Below are 17,143 nucleotides of genomic sequence, written 5' to 3' on the forward strand. Positions count from 1 at the left end.
GGAATTTTGGATTCATGCGGTTATCCAAAAGGTTCTAGGTATAAACCGTACCCGACCCGACACCTGAATATTCATAACTATGTGATCTATATCCATCAGTTAAGGGTATGATTGGTTTCGGTGGTACCACCCGCAAACACAGTTTTTGCGGTTGGTAGCGGTTGTTGGCGTATTGCAACAATCACTCAAACTGCTCTAAACCATTCTAAACCGATTCAAACCGTTCTAAACCTTAAAAATTCAAAAGTTGGTTCCAGTTAGCGTTTGCGGTTGCACGATGATAATTTTTTTTCTTTTTTAAAAACATTATAAATACAAAGATAAAATATTCAATAAAAATTTTAAATTGGAATTATAAGAATACTAAAATATATCTATTATATTTTAATTAATATTATAAAAATTTTAAATAAAAATATTTTCTATAATTTTTAAAAATTTAAAACTATAACTTTCTAAATATAATTTTTATATTTATTATAATATTATTATTTTGATATTTTTATAATTATATAAAATGTAAATTTTGTTAATTTATTATTTAACCGCTGCTGCATTTGGTAGTTAACCAGTCATAAATATCCCACAAACACACCAATTTATAACCGTAAAACCAGTCTTACAAATCTCTTAAAACCGCTAGAAACCGCAACCACCCGCATCCGCAAACTCTCACAACCACAACCGTAGCCGCTGCGTTTGAACCAATCAGGCCCTAAGTCTTTCAGATTCGAAACTGAGCCAAACCAATCTATTTGGACCGGATCATGAGAGAGAGAGAGAGGTACTCGATTCAGGTTAAAAGTCGGGTGCCTAGCAAAACAACAAATGGGGTAAACGACATATTTCCACACCAGAAATATCATATAGTAACAGTTCCATACAATCTTTCAACCTCGACCTAGTTCTACATATTAGAAGTACTAAAACTTATTTCTCCCCAGTCAGTTAGATCGAAACTCATATCCCTATAAATGAAGGTTTAACTTGGTTTAAATGGTTTGAACGTAAACGATACCAAGTTAGTATGTTTTGGACTGAATTTAAAACCCATGCCAACCTGAGATCCAAATGCAAACCCGACCTAACTTCCCAATCAGACTTTGATAAATTTTTAAAATCAAATTGTATCGATTTAGGTAAGCCATTGGTTAAGTTTCAAATTTTTGAATAGTAAACCGATTTAAATCAGATTGTGTGGATTTTAGTTCATACTTAATATATTATGAAGATACAAGTTTTGATCTTTTGGATTGGGGAGAAATTGGTTTTAATAATTTTAATATGTAGAATTAGGTCGAGGTTGAAAAATTGTGTAGAACTGTTACTATATAATACTCCTATGAAAATATGTCATTTACCCCAACAAATGAAACCTAACATTTTGCCAGTCACATCTTTTTAAATTTTTGATGACAAAAGTTCTAGGGAATTGTACCGACAAGATTTCTCGTCATCTGAATTTTCACATGACGAATATGAAAAAGAAGAAAAGTAAAAATAAAAGAAAAACAAAAACAAAAACAGAATAGAAAGCAATCAATTTACTTTACTTTCGCCGTTCCGCCAGCGAGTCCTGATGTTCGCTCAATTTCATCTCGTAACCACATTCAAGCGAGTCATCACCTCTGGTGCCCCCAACAGCACAAAGCAGAATCTCATATGGGCTCTATAATCGCCTATGCCCTTTTTTCATTAAGTGGGCGTGAAATGACGTGAATACCCTTGGAAGGTGGAAAAAATTCGAATTTGGGGGGGGGGGGATTTCGGTCTGGGTTTGGTGTGGGTTTCAGTCTGGATTTCATTAATTCAATTCAATTGAAACCGAATCAATTCAATTGGATTTCTGGAAAAAGAAAATTTAAAATTAAAAGAAAATAAAATCCCGCAGCTCGAGGAGGAAAGCTCCTCTCCTCTATAGCTCCCACCCGAGAAGCTCGTTATTGTCTCTGGTTCGCAGCTCCCTCACAGCAACTCTGTTGTCGATGTTGATAGCTACTCCGGCGACGCCGTCGGACCGCAACGTTTCCACCGGCTAGCATTCTTTCGGATGGGTCGTAATGCAAGTTAGTTATTCTCTCCTTAGCGAGCTGCAAGATAGAAATTTGATTTAGGGTTTGTAATTGAAAGTGTTGAAACAACATTGATTCTGGGATGATTTGGTTGATTTATATATGAAATTGTTATGCATTGGGGTGCGTGAATTGTCTTAATTGTGAGTAGCTTTGCACGGAGATCTCTCCGATCAATCAATCGTACATACATTTGAGTTCTTGTTTAAGCATTAAGCATTACTTTGTATAACCAGGTATAACAAGTAGAACTCATAATTGTTGTAGAGTAGGTAAAACTTGGTAAAACTGTTGACAAGTCGGTAGTACTAAGAACTACAGGTATAACTAAAACTTTTTTATTTTGTTCTTGCAGGATACAATGATGAAATACGTGAGCGTCTATTTCAAATTCAAAGGGGAGATCTCTTGTGTAACCTTGAAGACAACAGTGGAGGATATAAGTTTGGCAATGCTAGAAGAAAAGTTGTATAAAAAGCTTGCGTTGGATGAAAGTAAGGTAAAACTGGCATTGAAGTGCATGCCGATGGTGTATGGATCTGAAGAACAGCAAATTATTCGTGATGATGATCATCTGTTTGGTTTCCTAACAACCGTTGATAAAGACAACCGTAGATCTCTTTTGTTAGTGGAGGAGACGAGTAGATCAGATCAGTTAGAGAAGGTGTTGAGAGTGGGCATATGTTCGTTTGGTATGAACTACGAAGTGTTGCAGGGAAATGATGATGTTTATGATGAAATCGGACCGAAGGCCATAACTCTGTATGTAGAAAATGGTCAAGCAAATCAACAGAAGGATCCGATAGATGCAGAGAATGATTTTATGGATACGGACACCGCAGCGGAGACAGACACTGCAGCAGAGACATACACTGCTATACACTGCAGCAGAGACAGACACTGCAGCAGAGACAGACACTGCAGCAGAGACATACACCACAGTTGAAACGGACACAGCAGCTGAAACGGACACAGCAACTGAGACGGACACCGCAACAGAGACGAACACCGCATGTGAGACGGGTATGGCTGCGGATAAGTATGTTGAGCAGCCACCTATAAAAAAGGTAGTCAGGTTATAGAGGCTTGGGAAGACGGTTGGGTCTGTATAAGCTTCAGGAGTTTCCAAGTAAGAAAGCACTTCAAGAGGTGGTCGATAGAGCTGCATTTGGTGAATGCTTTTGTTATGTTATCAAAAAGTCGGACCGGAGACGATTGGTGTTAAAATGTTGTGAAGCAACCTGTAAGTGGAGTTTACGAGCTGCAAAGATTTCAGAGACTGAAATTTTTTCAGTTAGGAGGTACACGGGTGTGCATACATGCTCTCGGTCGAATCAAAGTAAAAGCAGCAACATCAAGAGGAAAGGCTTCGCAGATTTAGTTGCAACTTTTTTGAATGAGGAATATCCTGGAAAACTAAGTACTCCTGTTCCGAAAGATATCATGGATATTATAAAATTAAAACTTTGTGTAACAATATCCTACTCCACAGCCTTGAGAGGGAAAAATCTAGCTATTTCTGAGTTGCGTGGTGGTTCGGAAGAGAGCTACAAGATGCTATATAGCTACTTATATATGTTAGAGCATGTCAATCCGGGAACAAAAACATGGGTGAAGTTGGATGAGGCAAATAAGTTCAAGTACCTCTTCGTAGCTCTGGGAGCTTGTATTGAAGGTTTTGCAGCCATGAGGAAGGTGATAGTTGTCGATGCCACATTTCTGAAGAATGGATATGGTGGTGTACTAGTATTTGCTAAAGATCAAGATCCTAATCGTCACCATTATCCGCTTACGTTTGGTGTACTCGACGGTGAGAATAATGCTAGTTGGACATGGTTTTTCGAGATGCTCAAAACTGCTATACCAGACTCTTCTAAATTAGTATTTATGAGTGATAGAAACCAGAGCCTAATCGCGGCTGTAGCTAATGTGTTTCCACAATATCACCATGGCCATTGTATATGGCATTTGTCTCAGAATGTGAGAGGGCATGCTTGTAACACAACCAAAACCGTAGTCGCATGGATATTTATGGAGTTGGCTAGGTGTTACACGGTGGCTGAGTTCGAGTCTGCTTACGCATCTTTTAAGGTGAGATTTCCTCCAGCGTACAAGTATTTGGAGGAGCATACGGATAAATGCACATGGGCTCGGGTTTATTTCCCAGGTGTGAGATACAACTTGGACACTAGCAACAGTGTGGAGTCAATGAACAGCGTCTTTAGGGACGCCTGGAGGTATGCTTTAATACCACTGTTGGATACAATCATCAAAAAGTTTTCAGACTGGTTCAATGAACATCGGAAGGACTCTGTGGCTGGGTCGATTGATACCAAACTGGTTCTTCTTGTCGAGATTCACTTGCATAACCTATGGAGCACAGCTGGGAGCACAGCTGAGAAAACACCAGTGCGTGAGCTTAATAGTTATGAGCTTGAGTACGAGGTAACCGACACTGAAAATGGGAAGAATTATGTTGTGAACTTGATAGAGAAGAGCTGTAGCTGCAAGGTGTATGATTATGAAAAGTATCCTTGTCTGCACGGACTTGCTGCTTACTTATATTTCCTTGAGGTTGAAGCTGCTCCTTGTCGTCGACGTGATGTCAAGATAGAGTATCATGAGTTGTGCTCGAAATATTACTGGACGGAACTTTGGGCATTGGCTTATTACAAGACCATTTATTCTGTGCCGGACAGGTGTGATTTGAATGTACCAGATCACATCAAAGAGCTTCAGATCATACCTCCGGATCGCCTCAAGAGGAAGGGAAGAAAAGAGAATAAGAGGAATCCATCTTTTGGTGAACGACGTAAAAGAACATAAAACATAAGGCGACCAAGGAAAAATTTCGGTTTCAGTTGGCTGTTGTTTGGAATGCGTAGTAGTAATCCCAGTGAATCAAACTAGATCTTCTTGTTTGAATTTTATTGATGTTGTGTTGTTTTGGCTTTTGGTATGTTGCTTTTGGTATGTTGCTTTTGGTATTTGTGGTATAGACTCGGAAGTTTGAAAGTTTGAAGAATTCTATGTTTAAGCGATCTAACCATGTATTATCTAAGTTTAAGTGTTTGTTTTGCAACCTCTGTTTAAGCGTTTTGGCAGTTATGTTTAAATGATATATTGGAAAACCGCGGAAAACTATTATAAGAAGGTGTAACTATGATAGAAATCGGCATAATCCGAAAAATCCCAACTACATAAGTCTTAATACAGAAACACGGTCACCAAAAATTATATAGCAGATACTGCTTCTCAAAATACATTAGTGAAGATAACAAATATTTACAAACCTCATGACAAAAAAAACTCATTGTTTCATGAAAAATATATCATCGTATATAGTCTTTCAAAGAGCACTTTGTTAATAAGATCAGCTTATAAAGAAGTATTCTATAGTTTTCATGATTTAAAATATGTTATTGCACTAATCATTTATGCTTTCATGGTAATGCAGAAAAATGACAAGTAAAACTTTCTTTAGAAATTAAAATTATACGTAAAACTAAAAAATGTTGAAATCACGAAAAATAGAACTATGAAGAAAATTGGTAAAACCAGAAACTTCAGTATAACTAAGAGCAAATATTTCGGAGGGAGAATAAAAAAAAATTTCGGGCATAAACGAAAAAAGCCAAAATTTCCAATTATTTTGGTCAAAAAGTAGATTCCCTCTGCTCTTTTATCTGGGTCTCGTCTTTTCCTATCTTTTCCCAGACATTTTTTCACTTTCCCACCACTCTCTATTTCAACTCTCTCTCACCATTCATACACTCTCTCTTTATCCATTCTCTTTCTATATTCTCTGAAGGTTCACGGTTTTACTCTTTCCCTTTTACTGAACATGACTCATCCGTATGAAGAGATGAAGGAGATGAAGAGGCTGAAGAAAGACTACGACATGTTAGGGTTCGTTGCCGATGCCCAATATGGAATTCCCACCCGTTGCCCATGTGGTGGTGAAATAATGACGAATGTTTCTCCAACTCCGAAGTAGAAATCAGATTTCGATACCTTGCCTGGGAGTAGGTACTTCACCTGCAAGAATTATGAGGTAATTTTTCTCCAACTAAGGGAAACTGAGATAAACTGAGTTTATACTATGGGTGAAACTGTGTTATACTCTGGATATCTATGGGTGAAACTGTGTTATATTCTGGATATCTATGGGTGAAACTGTGTTATCCTATGGCTGAAACTGTGTTATGGTGAAACTGTGTTATGGTGAAACTGACTTCTACTCTGGTTGAAACTGTGCAAGACGATGGGTTGCACTTTCATCAGCCATGGGCTTTTGGTGTTCAGCAAGAAGTGGAGCGCCTAAGGGGGGAGGTGAAAGAGTTGGCTGAAGAGATTGCTAAGCTTAAGAGGCTCATTACCTCGACCTCCCGTCCATGAGATTCTCGACCTCGCACGTTCTGAGTTCATGTGCTAAAAACTTTGTCTTCCCTACCTATCTATTTTTCTTATTTCGGTTAACACAAGTCTTTGTTTGTTAAGAGAGAGGACTCTTGTTAAGACTTGTGTAAGTTTATGTGTTCAAACTTATGTTATGCTAAACACTCTTACGTTTATCAATTGGTACTCTATGTTTAGACTTTCATCATCAACCATTAATCTAAAAAACTAATTTCCTACACATTATATTGGTACTCTCCTAAACTAATTTCCTAGACTTTATCAATTGGTACTCTCCTAGACTCTCACTCGACCTACACAATAAAAGTAAAAGCATCCACAACAAAGATTTCATAACATAGTTAAAAGTTCTGAACATCAAAAGACATCGTTTGTCTACTTCATAAAAATCATAAAACAAAGTTTTCACACACCAAGCAAGTGAGGCATCTCCTTTATCAATTGGTACTCCCCTAGACTCTCACACACCAATGCCCAAAGTTCCGTCCAGTAATATTTCGAGCACAACTCATGATACTCTATCTTGACATCATGTCGATGACAAGGAGCAGCTTCAACCTCAAGGAAATATAAGTAAGCAGCACGTCCGTGCAGACAAGGATACTTTTTATAATCATACACCTTGCAGCTACAGCTCTTCTCTATCAAGTTCACAACATAATTCTTCCCATTTTCATTGTCGGTTACCTCGTACTCAAGCTCATAACTATTAAGCTCACGCACTGGTGTTTTCTCAGCTGTGCTCCATAGGTTATGCAAGTGAATCTCGACAAGAGGAACCAGTTTGGTATCAATCGACCCAGCCACAGAGTCCTTCCGATGTTCATTGAACCAGTCTGAAAACTTTTTTATGATTGTATCCAACAATGGTATTAAAGCATACCTCCTGGCGTCCCTAAAGACGCTGTTCATTGACTCCACACTGTTGCTAGTGTCCAAGTTGTATCTCACACCTGGGAAATAAACCCGAGCCCATGTGCGTTTATCCGTATGCTCCTCCAAATACTTGTACGCTGGAGGAAATCTCACCTTAAAAGATGCGTAAGCAGACTCGAACTCAGCCACCGTGTAACACCTAGCCAACTCCATAAATCTCCATGCGACTACGGCTTTGGTTGTGTTACAAGCATGCCCTCTCACATTCTGAGACAAATGCCATATACAATGGCCATGGTGATATTGTGGAAACACATTAGCTACAGCCGCGATTAGGCTCTGGTTTCTATCACTCATAAATACTAATTCAGAAGAGTCTGGTATAGCAGTTTTGAGCATCTCGAAAAACCATGTCCAACTAGCATTATTCTCACCGTCGAGTACACCAAACGCAAGCGGATAATGGTGATGATTAGGATCTTGAGCTTTAGCAAATACTAGTACACCACCATATCCATTCTTCAGAAATGTGGCATCGACAACTATCACCTTCCTCATGGCTGCAAAACCTTCAATACAAGCTCCCAGAGCTACGAAGAGGTACTTGAACTTATTTGCCTCATCCAACTTCACCCCTGTTTTTGTTCCCGGATTGACATGCTCTAACATATACAAGTAGCTACATAGCATCTTGTAGCTCTCTTCCGAACCACCACGCAACTCAGAAATAGCTAGATTTTTCCCTCTCAAGGCTGTCGAGTAGGATATTGTTACACCAAGTTTTAATTTTATAAGATCCATGATATCTCTCGGAACAGGAGTATTTAGTTTTCCAGGATATTCCTCATTCAGAAAAGTTGCAACTAATTCTGCTGAGCCTTTCCTCTTGATGTTGCTGCTTTTACTTTGATTAGACCAAGAGCATGTATGCACACCCGTGTACCTCCTAACTGAAAAAATTTCAGTCTCTGAAATCTTTGCAGCTCGTAAACTCCACTTACAAGTTGCTTCACAACATTTTAACACCAATCGTCTCCGGTCAGACTTTTTGATAACATAACGAAAGCATTCACCAAATGCAGCTCTATCGACCACCTCTTGAAGTGCTTTCTTACTTGGAAACTCCTGCAGCTTATACAGACCCAAACCGTCTTCCCAAGCCTCTATAACCTGACTACCTTTTTTTATAGGTGGCTGCTCAACATACTTATCTGCAGCCATACCCGTCTCACATGCGGTGTTCGTCTCAGTTGCGGTGTCCGTCTCAGCTGCTGTGTCCGTTTCAGCTGCTGTGTCTATTTCAGCTGCGGTGTCTGTCTCTGCTGCAGTGTCTGTCTCTGCTGCAGTGTATGTCTCTGCTGCAGTGTCTGTCTCCGCTGCGGTGTCCGTATCCATAAAATCATTCTCTGCATCTATCGGATCCTTCTGTTGATTTGCTTGACCATTTTCTACATACAGAGTTATGGCCTTCAGTCCAATTTCATCATAAACATCATCATTTCCCTGCAACACTTCGTAGTTCATACCAAACGAACTTATGCCCACTCTCAACAACTTCTCTAACTGATCTGATCTACTCGTCTCCTCCACTAACAAAAGAGATCTACGGTTGTCTTTATCAACGGTTGTTAGGAAACCAAACAGATAATCATCATCACGAATAATTTGCTGTTCTTCAGATCCATACACCATCGGCATGCACTTCAATGCCAGTTTTACCTTACTTTCATCCAACGCAAGCTTTTTATACAACTTTTCTTCTAGCATTGCCAAACTTATATCCTCCACTGTTGTCTTCAAGGTTACACAAGAGATATCCCCTTTGAATTTGAAATAGACGCTCACATATTCATCATTGTATCCTGCAAGAACAAAATAAAAAAGTTTTAGTTATACCCGTAGTTCTTAATTCTACCGACTTGTCAACAGTTTTACCAAGTTTTACCTACTCTACAACAATTATCAGTTCTACTTGTTATACCTAGTTATACAAATTAATGCTTAATGCTTAAATAAGAATTCAAATGTATGTACGATTGATTGATCAGAGAGATCTCCGTGCAAAGCTACTCACAATAAAGACAATTCACGCACCCCAATGCATAACAATTTCATATATAAATCAACCAAATCATCCCAGAATCAATATTGTTTCAACACTTTCAATTACAAACCCTAAATCAAATTTCTATCTTGCAGCTCGCTAAGGAGAGAATAACTAACCTTCATTACGACCTATCCGAAAGAATGCTAGCCGGTGGAAACGTTGCGGTCCGACGGCGTCGCCGGAGTAGCTATTGACATCGACAACAGAGTTGCTGTGAGGGAGCTGCGAAATAGAGACAATAACGAGCTTCTCGGGTGGGAACTGTAGAGGAGAGGAGCTTTCCTCCTCGAGCTGCGGGATTTTATTTTCTTTTAATTTTAATTTTTTTTCCAGAATTCCAATTGAATTGATTTGGTTTCAATTGAATTGAATTAATGAAACCCAGAACGAAACCCACACCAAACCCAGACCGAAATGCCCCCCAAATTTGAATTTTCTTTTTCTTTTTTTTTTTAATTTTTTTCCACTTTCCAAGGGCATTCCCGTCATTTCACGCCCACTTAATGAAAAATGGGCATAGGCGATTATGGAGCCCATAGGAGATTCTGCTTTGTGCTGTTGGGGGCACCAGAGGTGATGACTCGTTTTAAATTGACACAAATTAGATCTCCAAATACATTGAGAGGGTTTGCTAAAACGAGTTGGACGATTCGGTTTTGAGGGATTGGTTCGTTTGGTTAGTATGGTTACACGGTTAGACGATTCGGTTCAATTGATTTGCCCATACAAACGAGTTGGGTCGGGGCGGATGGGTTATACCCTGGTACAACTTGTAATTACTTCAACTATTCCCAGGGTTTTATGTCATTTCCGTATTTTCCGAATTAAAGAAAAATTATTTATTTTTCTGTTTATTAGAGTGTATAATAGAGATTGGATTATCACATTTGGGGGGCACCAGAGGTGATTTCTCCATTCAAGCCAAGACCCAGCCGCAACAGCATCAGAGGACCAAACCCGAAAACGTTGATAAAGCGGGTCCCAAATCGGTACCTTGCTCACCGCAGAGCTCTAAATCTGCTTTAATAGGTCGAATCGACCCTCGTCGGATCTTATCTCCGGGTCGGGTTTCTCCCATAGATTCAGATCTCACCATCAACACAATGCAAGAAGAGACTACTCATGAAGAAGAAGAAGAAGAAGTGGTTGTAGATTCGTTACCAAATCTTCGTTCAGAGAGTTTCCGAGAACCTTAGATCGAGAGAACTGTCTCAGATCCGGGTCCGGGGTACGACGCTAGGGTGAGTCTGAATGGCAGAAACGGTGGATTTTTGGGGCTGCAGATGAGCTCGGAGGTTCTGTCAGCTAACTCGGATGTGTTCGCGGGTTTGATTGCTCAGAAGTCTCCAGGTTTGACATGCAGGATGGAAGTCTCTGATGTGGAGAATCTTGGCGTTTTTAAGGAAACTGTGGAACTCATGTTTGAGGAAAGTAATGGCATTATCAAGAAGCTCATGAAAATGGGTGTTTACAGAGCCATTGATGTACTCGAGGTTTGGAAAACTGTTCTTCCTTCTTCCTTTTGGCTCTTGGAGTTTGATGGGTTTTGTTGCTGTTATTACATTTGCTTGAACTGCCTTATCTTAGTTATCTACATTTGCTTGCCTGTAGAAAAACACTGCATTTTCGCCTTGGATTCAAACCTCACACATCTTTGGCTAAACCCTTGAGCCTCAAATTGCTCCTAAAAGCATATATTTGAAGGAATCTACAATTTGTTAGGATGTAGTAGACTACATTGCTGACATAAGTTTTTTTTATTGCTGGGTTGAGATACTGGGCACTTAATTCTCTGGCTTTTAGTTATATACTACTCTCATGATTCTAACTTCATACTGCCATTTCGGTGAATGTTTTTGGGACTCTTTGATGTGTGTGTGGAGGCCCACTGCTAAAGTTTTTTTTTCTATGAACATATCGTTGTGCCTGGTGGAGCTAACAAAGCATCTTGACCACAAACAGGTAGTGGCTGGAATCAAAGTCTCTAGAGCCGGCTTGTCCTATCTGAAATATCTTGAAGCTGTTCCATGGACTGAAGACGAAGAGGAAAGATTGAGGAGAGTTCTTGCACTTTATAATTTGGATGATGCTGCAACTGAAGAAATTTTAGCGAGGTTTAATTCAAACGAGACAGAGAACACACAGGAAAACTTATCAAAGCAGCTGGTTTGGTCAATAACCTCTTGCAGTGATACAAATCCTAGAAACGAGCTAATATCTCTGGTGAAAGGTATTCTTTGCAAAAGTTCAGTGTACGAGAAAGAACAGCCTGAGATCAACAAGGAAGACATATATAAAGCAGGCAAGTACTGTGTGTATTCACTTGTTAAGCTGTTCGAAGAGGGACGTAGTAGCAAGAGCGGAAGGCCATTGATTGAAGGTATATCAAGGGAAGTGGAGAACATAATTTGGCTGTTGGAAATCATGATAGACTGGGAAATAGCTGAAGAATTTGTGGAGATATGGGGGAAGCAAAGAAAGCTAGTGGAGATGCATGAGGAAGCGTCGCCAATGGTGAGGTATGAATTAAGCATAGTAACAGGGTTGATGTTTACTGCAATTGGGAAAGGGAGAGTGTAATGCGGAGGAGAAGCAAGAGCGGGGCTAGTAGATATGTGGTTCAAGCCAATGTTGCTAGATTTCGGGTGGCTGCAAAGGTGCAAGAAGGGATTAGACGCGAGGGAAGTGGAAGAAGGGATGGGGCATACGCTTTTAACACTGCCACTGACGCAGCAGTATCCAGTGTTCATCGAATGGTTCAGGTGGTTCTCTAAGCATGGGACTGAGTGTCCTAATTTCAGAAAAGCGTTTCAGATTTGGTGGCGTAGGTCTTTCCTTAGAGGTGTAGATTCTTCTTCTATTTGTAGGTGAAACAAAAGTGTTGAGAGACACTGCTAGGGTGTTAGCTTCTATGACTTTTATCTCCTCTTGTATGTTGTCCACTTTGTTCTGTTTGTATCAGATGTTTCATCGAAGCTTAGTTTAGTCGTATGGTTACTTTCTTCTGTCAGTTATGTGTTTCTCACAATATAATTTACATTCACTTATAAAAGAGGGGATACAAACACACAAACCAATTGAATCTAGGAAACCAATACAGAAAGAGATTTAAGAGGAAAATAAGCAAAGTAGTGATTAAGAAAACCAATCAATTATCTCATTTCTGCTTCTTACCACCAGCAAGAATACGCTGGATCTGAAGAGCAAGGCTAAATGCTTGGTTGAAAAGAAGTCTGGTCTGAAATTCAGAGACGAACGGGAACCACGCGACAACAGTCGCTGGAATGAAGATCACAACCCCCATTATATACTCATATCCTCTTACTAAAGTCTTGACCGAACCCCACATTCCTACAGCCTTCATCGGTGTTCTCCCACTTACGAGATCTGAAGCAGAGCCCATCCCGTTGGTAGAAAAGCTGAGAAACTCTGCATTATATCTCCCACTATTAGTTTCACGAAGTGGAATATCATTCCAACTATCATCACTGCTCCTACGAATAGAAACAGCTTCAGCAATCTGAACATCAGATGGACTCTTGTACGCACGGAGGGGAATGCGGGATGCAGAGAGTAGCTACGAATTAACAGCGCATTGATTGTTTTGTGTGGTGTACTAGACACCGTGTTTCATGTTAGAGCTAGACCTAGATGGTTGTAGTGCTATGTACTGAGTCAGTTGTTTTCAATTTAACATCCCATACCTCACTGAGTTATTCTTAGTCACCGCTCTATTCCTATTTCTGGTGAACTGACGAGCAGGAGTGATTTATATCCTGCTCGTCAGTCTCACCAGAGAGTAGCTACGAATTAACAGCGCATTGATTGTTTTGTGTGGTGTACTAGACACCGTGTTTCATGTTAGAGCTAGACCTAGATGGTTGTAGTGCTATGTACTGAGTCAGTTGTTTTCGATTTAACATCCCATACCTCACTGAGTTATTCTTAGTCACCCCACTTTTCCTATTTCTGGTGAGACTGACGAGCAGGAGTGATTTATATCCGATTGGTGATTTTGGGCATTTTTACCTCTTTCTTTTTCAAACTTCAGGATTTATGTTTTATCAATATTTTCATATTTTATTCTATCTATTAGATTTTATGTTCTTGAGTTGAATTTTGAGAAATAGTAAACGAAGATTTCAGAATTTGTATTTGTTTAAGTTTTATTAAAAAATACGGGTATTACACAAACCTACAAAAATCAAAAACACCATGAAATAGACACAAACACATGAGACTATACCAAAATTTTGGGAAAATGAATGAAAACGATCAAAATAGAAAAGAATAATATAACAAAAACCTAAGATTAATAATAGATATCTAAAAAAGAAGAAGTCGATATCTGTAAGGAAAGGCAATTGAGCTCCACGCTTGTGAAGGGAATGATCCTAAAATTAATCAGTTTTCGGTAAACACCCAAATTTAGGGTGTCAGCCAATAAAGTTGTACTATAATACATTTGTTAGGTATAAAAGAATATAAAAATGATCAAGAAATACGAAAAAATATCTATGTTGGCTAACTTGGATCCTCTAGACCATATATGGCATTTGGTTGATCATGGTAGTGCACCGGACTATCAGGCAAATCCATTTCATCATCTTGGGCCCATGGCCCAACATACTGCTGAACCACAAGGACCGAGACAGTGGCTGCAAAATCTGAAGAGGCAAGCAAATCTCCAATGGCACCAAGCTCAGGACATTCACTCCAATCAGTTAAACCAGCGGTGAGAGGAGACAACATTCCTTCTCTTCTTCCAACTATAAACAGATCATGAGAACTATCCATTGATCTCACAGCTGCAACCGTCTCTTCTCCATTGCTAACCACTTTGTCGATATAAACAATTGTCTCGTACTCCGCATTTGCTGCTCTGAAGGTATTGACGTACTCATCATCAAGCTGTCTTTGCTTCTTCATGTCCACATTCATATTTCTGTTCGTCTCGTTGGTTGCACGTGTCGAAGCGGCATCTGTTACATCTTCATCAGGAATAAAGCGTAACACGGTTAAAGAAATCCATGGATGTTCAGCCATTCTCCAAGCATAAGCTAAAGCTTCTCTATCGTCTGGACCACCGAAAAACAGAACAGCAACTTGGAGAGAGATAGTGTTTGAGGTCAATCTTGTGGCACCATTTAGTCCTCTGTCAACGAGTATTCCAACGGAACAAGGTGAGTTTCCGAGAAGGTTTTGGTTAACTAAACGGTAAGCTGGGTTGGTTGCTTCCATTCCTCCATCCACCGTTTGTTGTTTGTGAAATGGTATAATTATAAAGGAAACACGTTTGTTCTCTGCTAAGCTACATACATCTTCGTGCATTGTTGAATAAGGAGAAATAGCTGTCAGGGCCTGAACAGCAACAAAGGCAGCATGTTGTTCATAGTTCTCAAAGGCATTGATGATGTGATCTGATTGAGCTTGTGTCCTGTTAAGTGCTGGTTTTCCGGATTTCCGAGTGTTGTGGACAATCAGCATAGCAGATGCTCTACCAGTGAGCTCAACAAGATGGAGAACGTAGATGCATATGGGAGATCTCTTTGTAGGATGTGAAGCTTCAAGAAGGTTGATTATAGTGGGAACGTTACGTGGTGTGTGGACGCATACCAGTACTCGAAGCTCACTGTCTGGCTTTGTTTGTTGGATTGTTCGTCTCTTGTACGAAACAGAACGTTTTACTGGTTTGTAAAGGACAGTTACAATAGGAGTTATAACTCCAGTCATAACTAAGGCTATAAGAACCATTGTAGCAAATGTCTCATCATCTAAAACCTTTTGATCTTTGCCAACATTAAGGACTATCATTTCAACAAGACCTTTAGTGTTTAATAGCAGTCCAAGAGTTATACCTTCGCGAACCGGCATTCCATGGAAAAAGGCAACAACGACAGTACCGATGACTTTTCCAGTACATGCGAGGAATATAACAAGAAAGAGAGTTACCCAAGTGGCAGGCCCTTGGATGGCAGCTACATTAGTTTTAAGACCACTTATGGCAAAGAAGAGAGGTAAGAGAAGTCCAGAGACAAAATCTTCAAGTTTCTCGATGAGGGTAAGACCAAGAGGTCCATTGGGGATCACAAGACCAAACACAAAAGCACCAAAGACTGAATGTGTTCCAATTGAATCGGTAATGAAACCACATATCATGACTCCTGTCAAGATGAGACAAATGTAGAACTCACTAAAGTTCTCGCCTTCAGGGGTTTTCCGTATAATCCGAGAAATGCCTGGTCTCACAACAAAGACGCAAATGGCAATGAAAGCTGCACTAGAGATCATGACCCAAAGAGAGGCAAATGAAGATTTTTCACTCTCTGCCAATGCGATTGCTAAAGCTAGGAGAATTCAAGCAAACATGTCATTTACCAAGGCCGCAGACATGGATATCCGACCAATCTCGGTATTGATGAGCTTGAGCTCAGCAAGAATCCTTGCAAGGACCGGAAATGCTGTTACCGAGAGAGCTACACCAAGGAAGAGTATGTATGTGCCTTGCCCCAAATGGTCCTCTGATCTTTGCATTGAGAAAGAGAAAGCAGCACCGATGACGAATGGTAAGACCATACCACCAAGTGCGATTGTTAGTGCTCGCTTCCCTGTCTTGCGTACCACCATAATGTCCATCTCAACACCCACTAGGAACAAAAAGTAAAGTAAACCAACATTAGCCATTGTTTCAAGGACCATCACACTTCTTCGTGGGAATATGGTGTTTGCGAATTTATCATAGCGCCCAAGCACCGATGGCCCCAGCACGATTCCTCCCTGTAAAATTAAGATCAATGATATTGTTTTAGGATAATCTTGTAAGACTGATTGGCAAGAAGCCAAAAAAAAAAATCATCTACACATCCGAAATGGGATATTCTAACAAATGTGTGGCCTACTCACAAGGATCTCGGAGATAACACGAGGTTGGCGAAAGGGTTTGAGTACAAAGACAAAAAATCGAGTGACAACAACGACCAATGTAAGCTGAAGAACAAAGAGGGGCAGGGAGAAATCTAGAGGATTATCTCCTTGCCAAACTCCATTGGTGGTGATCATGCTTGGCGCGTAACATATTATTGAAGTTTCCGTGCTGTTTTCTTCAGCCATTTTTTTTTCTGCAACTTGAATTGTTTGAAAGGTCTGTTCTGGTACATATGCAGGAGCACATACATAGGCATATGTTGGAAAGGAAATGGATTCAATGTTGGTGGTATTCCGTATCATCCTCTCTGCTCAACGAGTCAAACATGAGTATTTCCATCTCTATTTTTGGTCTTCTCTCTTTATTAGATGAACCCAATTTTTTTCAAGATTTTAGTTTTTCAAAATGAATTAATATTTTATTTATTTAGTTATATGTTTTTCCTCTCTCAGATAGAGACATCAGACGGGACAATCCGCATCCAAGTAGCCCAACCCGTAGGGGTTCAACTTTCATGAGGACTACGCGGGTCGGCCCGCTGCGAGTTGTGGTTTGTACATATACATCAAAGCCCGCCCACCCTAGCTAAGCAGTTTTGCGGGCCAATCCGCGAGTTTAAAATATGTTGAGTAGCTTCCATGTTATGAATGTCATTTTAAAATATGTTAATGTAGTTTATGCTATGAATGTTATTTTAGAATGAATGTGAGTTATAAAAGAAAATTCATTAATTTTTTTTGTAAA

At 39.8% G+C, this 17,143-nt stretch overlaps 3 protein-coding genes and 1 pseudogene across 3 annotated transcripts; 2 read left to right on the forward strand and 2 right to left on the reverse strand.

The window, feature by feature from the left end:
- The first annotated feature begins 3,647 nt into the window (after nt 1-3,647).
- On the forward strand, nt 3,648-4,898 carry LOC106407851. Its single transcript, XM_013848709.2, has one exon. The coding sequence runs from the start codon at nt 3,648-3,650 to the stop codon at nt 4,896-4,898; it is 1,251 nt and encodes a 416-aa protein (XP_013704163.2).
- A 1,998-nt stretch (nt 4,899-6,896) lies between these two features.
- LOC125590415 lies at nt 6,897-10,552 on the reverse strand. The gene is made up of 2 exons (XM_048763978.1): nt 10,468-10,552; nt 6,897-9,229 (listed from the first exon to the last, which is right to left on the reverse strand). Exons 1-2 carry the CDS (start codon nt 10,550-10,552, stop codon nt 6,897-6,899), a joined length of 2,418 nt encoding a protein of 805 aa, XP_048619935.1.
- A 205-nt stretch (nt 10,553-10,757) lies between these two features.
- LOC111207967 (BTB/POZ domain-containing protein At2g13690-like) lies at nt 10,758-12,248 on the forward strand. Its single transcript, XM_048763979.1, has 3 exons — nt 10,758-10,967; nt 11,437-11,993; nt 12,044-12,248. Exons 1-3 carry the CDS (start codon nt 10,758-10,760, stop codon nt 12,246-12,248), a joined length of 972 nt encoding a protein of 323 aa, XP_048619936.1.
- A 1,411-nt stretch (nt 12,249-13,659) lies between these two features.
- Nucleotides 13,660-17,143, reverse strand: LOC106407849 (annotated as a pseudogene).

Source organism: Brassica napus, chromosome C7 (assembly GCF_020379485.1).
Source record: "Brassica napus cultivar Da-Ae chromosome C7, Da-Ae, whole genome shotgun sequence".
NCBI lineage: Eukaryota > Viridiplantae > Streptophyta > Magnoliopsida > Brassicales > Brassicaceae > Brassica > Brassica napus.

What these genes read in the sequence shown, in the direction of transcription:
- LOC106407851 (XM_013848709.2), top strand. Translation starts at nt 3,648, where the DNA reads ATGTTAGAGCATGTCAATCCGGGAACAAAAACATGGGTGAAGTTGGAT.
- LOC125590415 (XM_048763978.1), bottom strand. Translation starts at nt 10,552, where the DNA reads ATGGGAGAAACCCGACCCGGAGATAAGATCCGACGAGGGTCGATTCGA. An exon ending in AGAGCTCTGCGGTGAGCAAG is followed by an intron (nt 9,230 to 10,467) that starts GTACCGATTTGG and finishes TTGTTCTTGCAG; the next exon opens with GATACAATGATGAATATGTG.
- LOC111207967 (XM_048763979.1), top strand. Translation starts at nt 10,758, where the DNA reads ATGAGCTCGGAGGTTCTGTCAGCTAACTCGGATGTGTTCGCGGGTTTG. An exon ending in GAGCCATTGATGTACTCGAG is followed by an intron (nt 10,968 to 11,436) that starts GTTTGGAAAACT and finishes GACCACAAACAG; the next exon opens with GTAGTGGCTGGAATCAAAGT. An exon ending in GAAGCGTCGCCAATGGTGAG is followed by an intron (nt 11,994 to 12,043) that starts GTATGAATTAAG and finishes CAATTGGGAAAG; the next exon opens with GGAGAGTGTAATGCGGAGGA.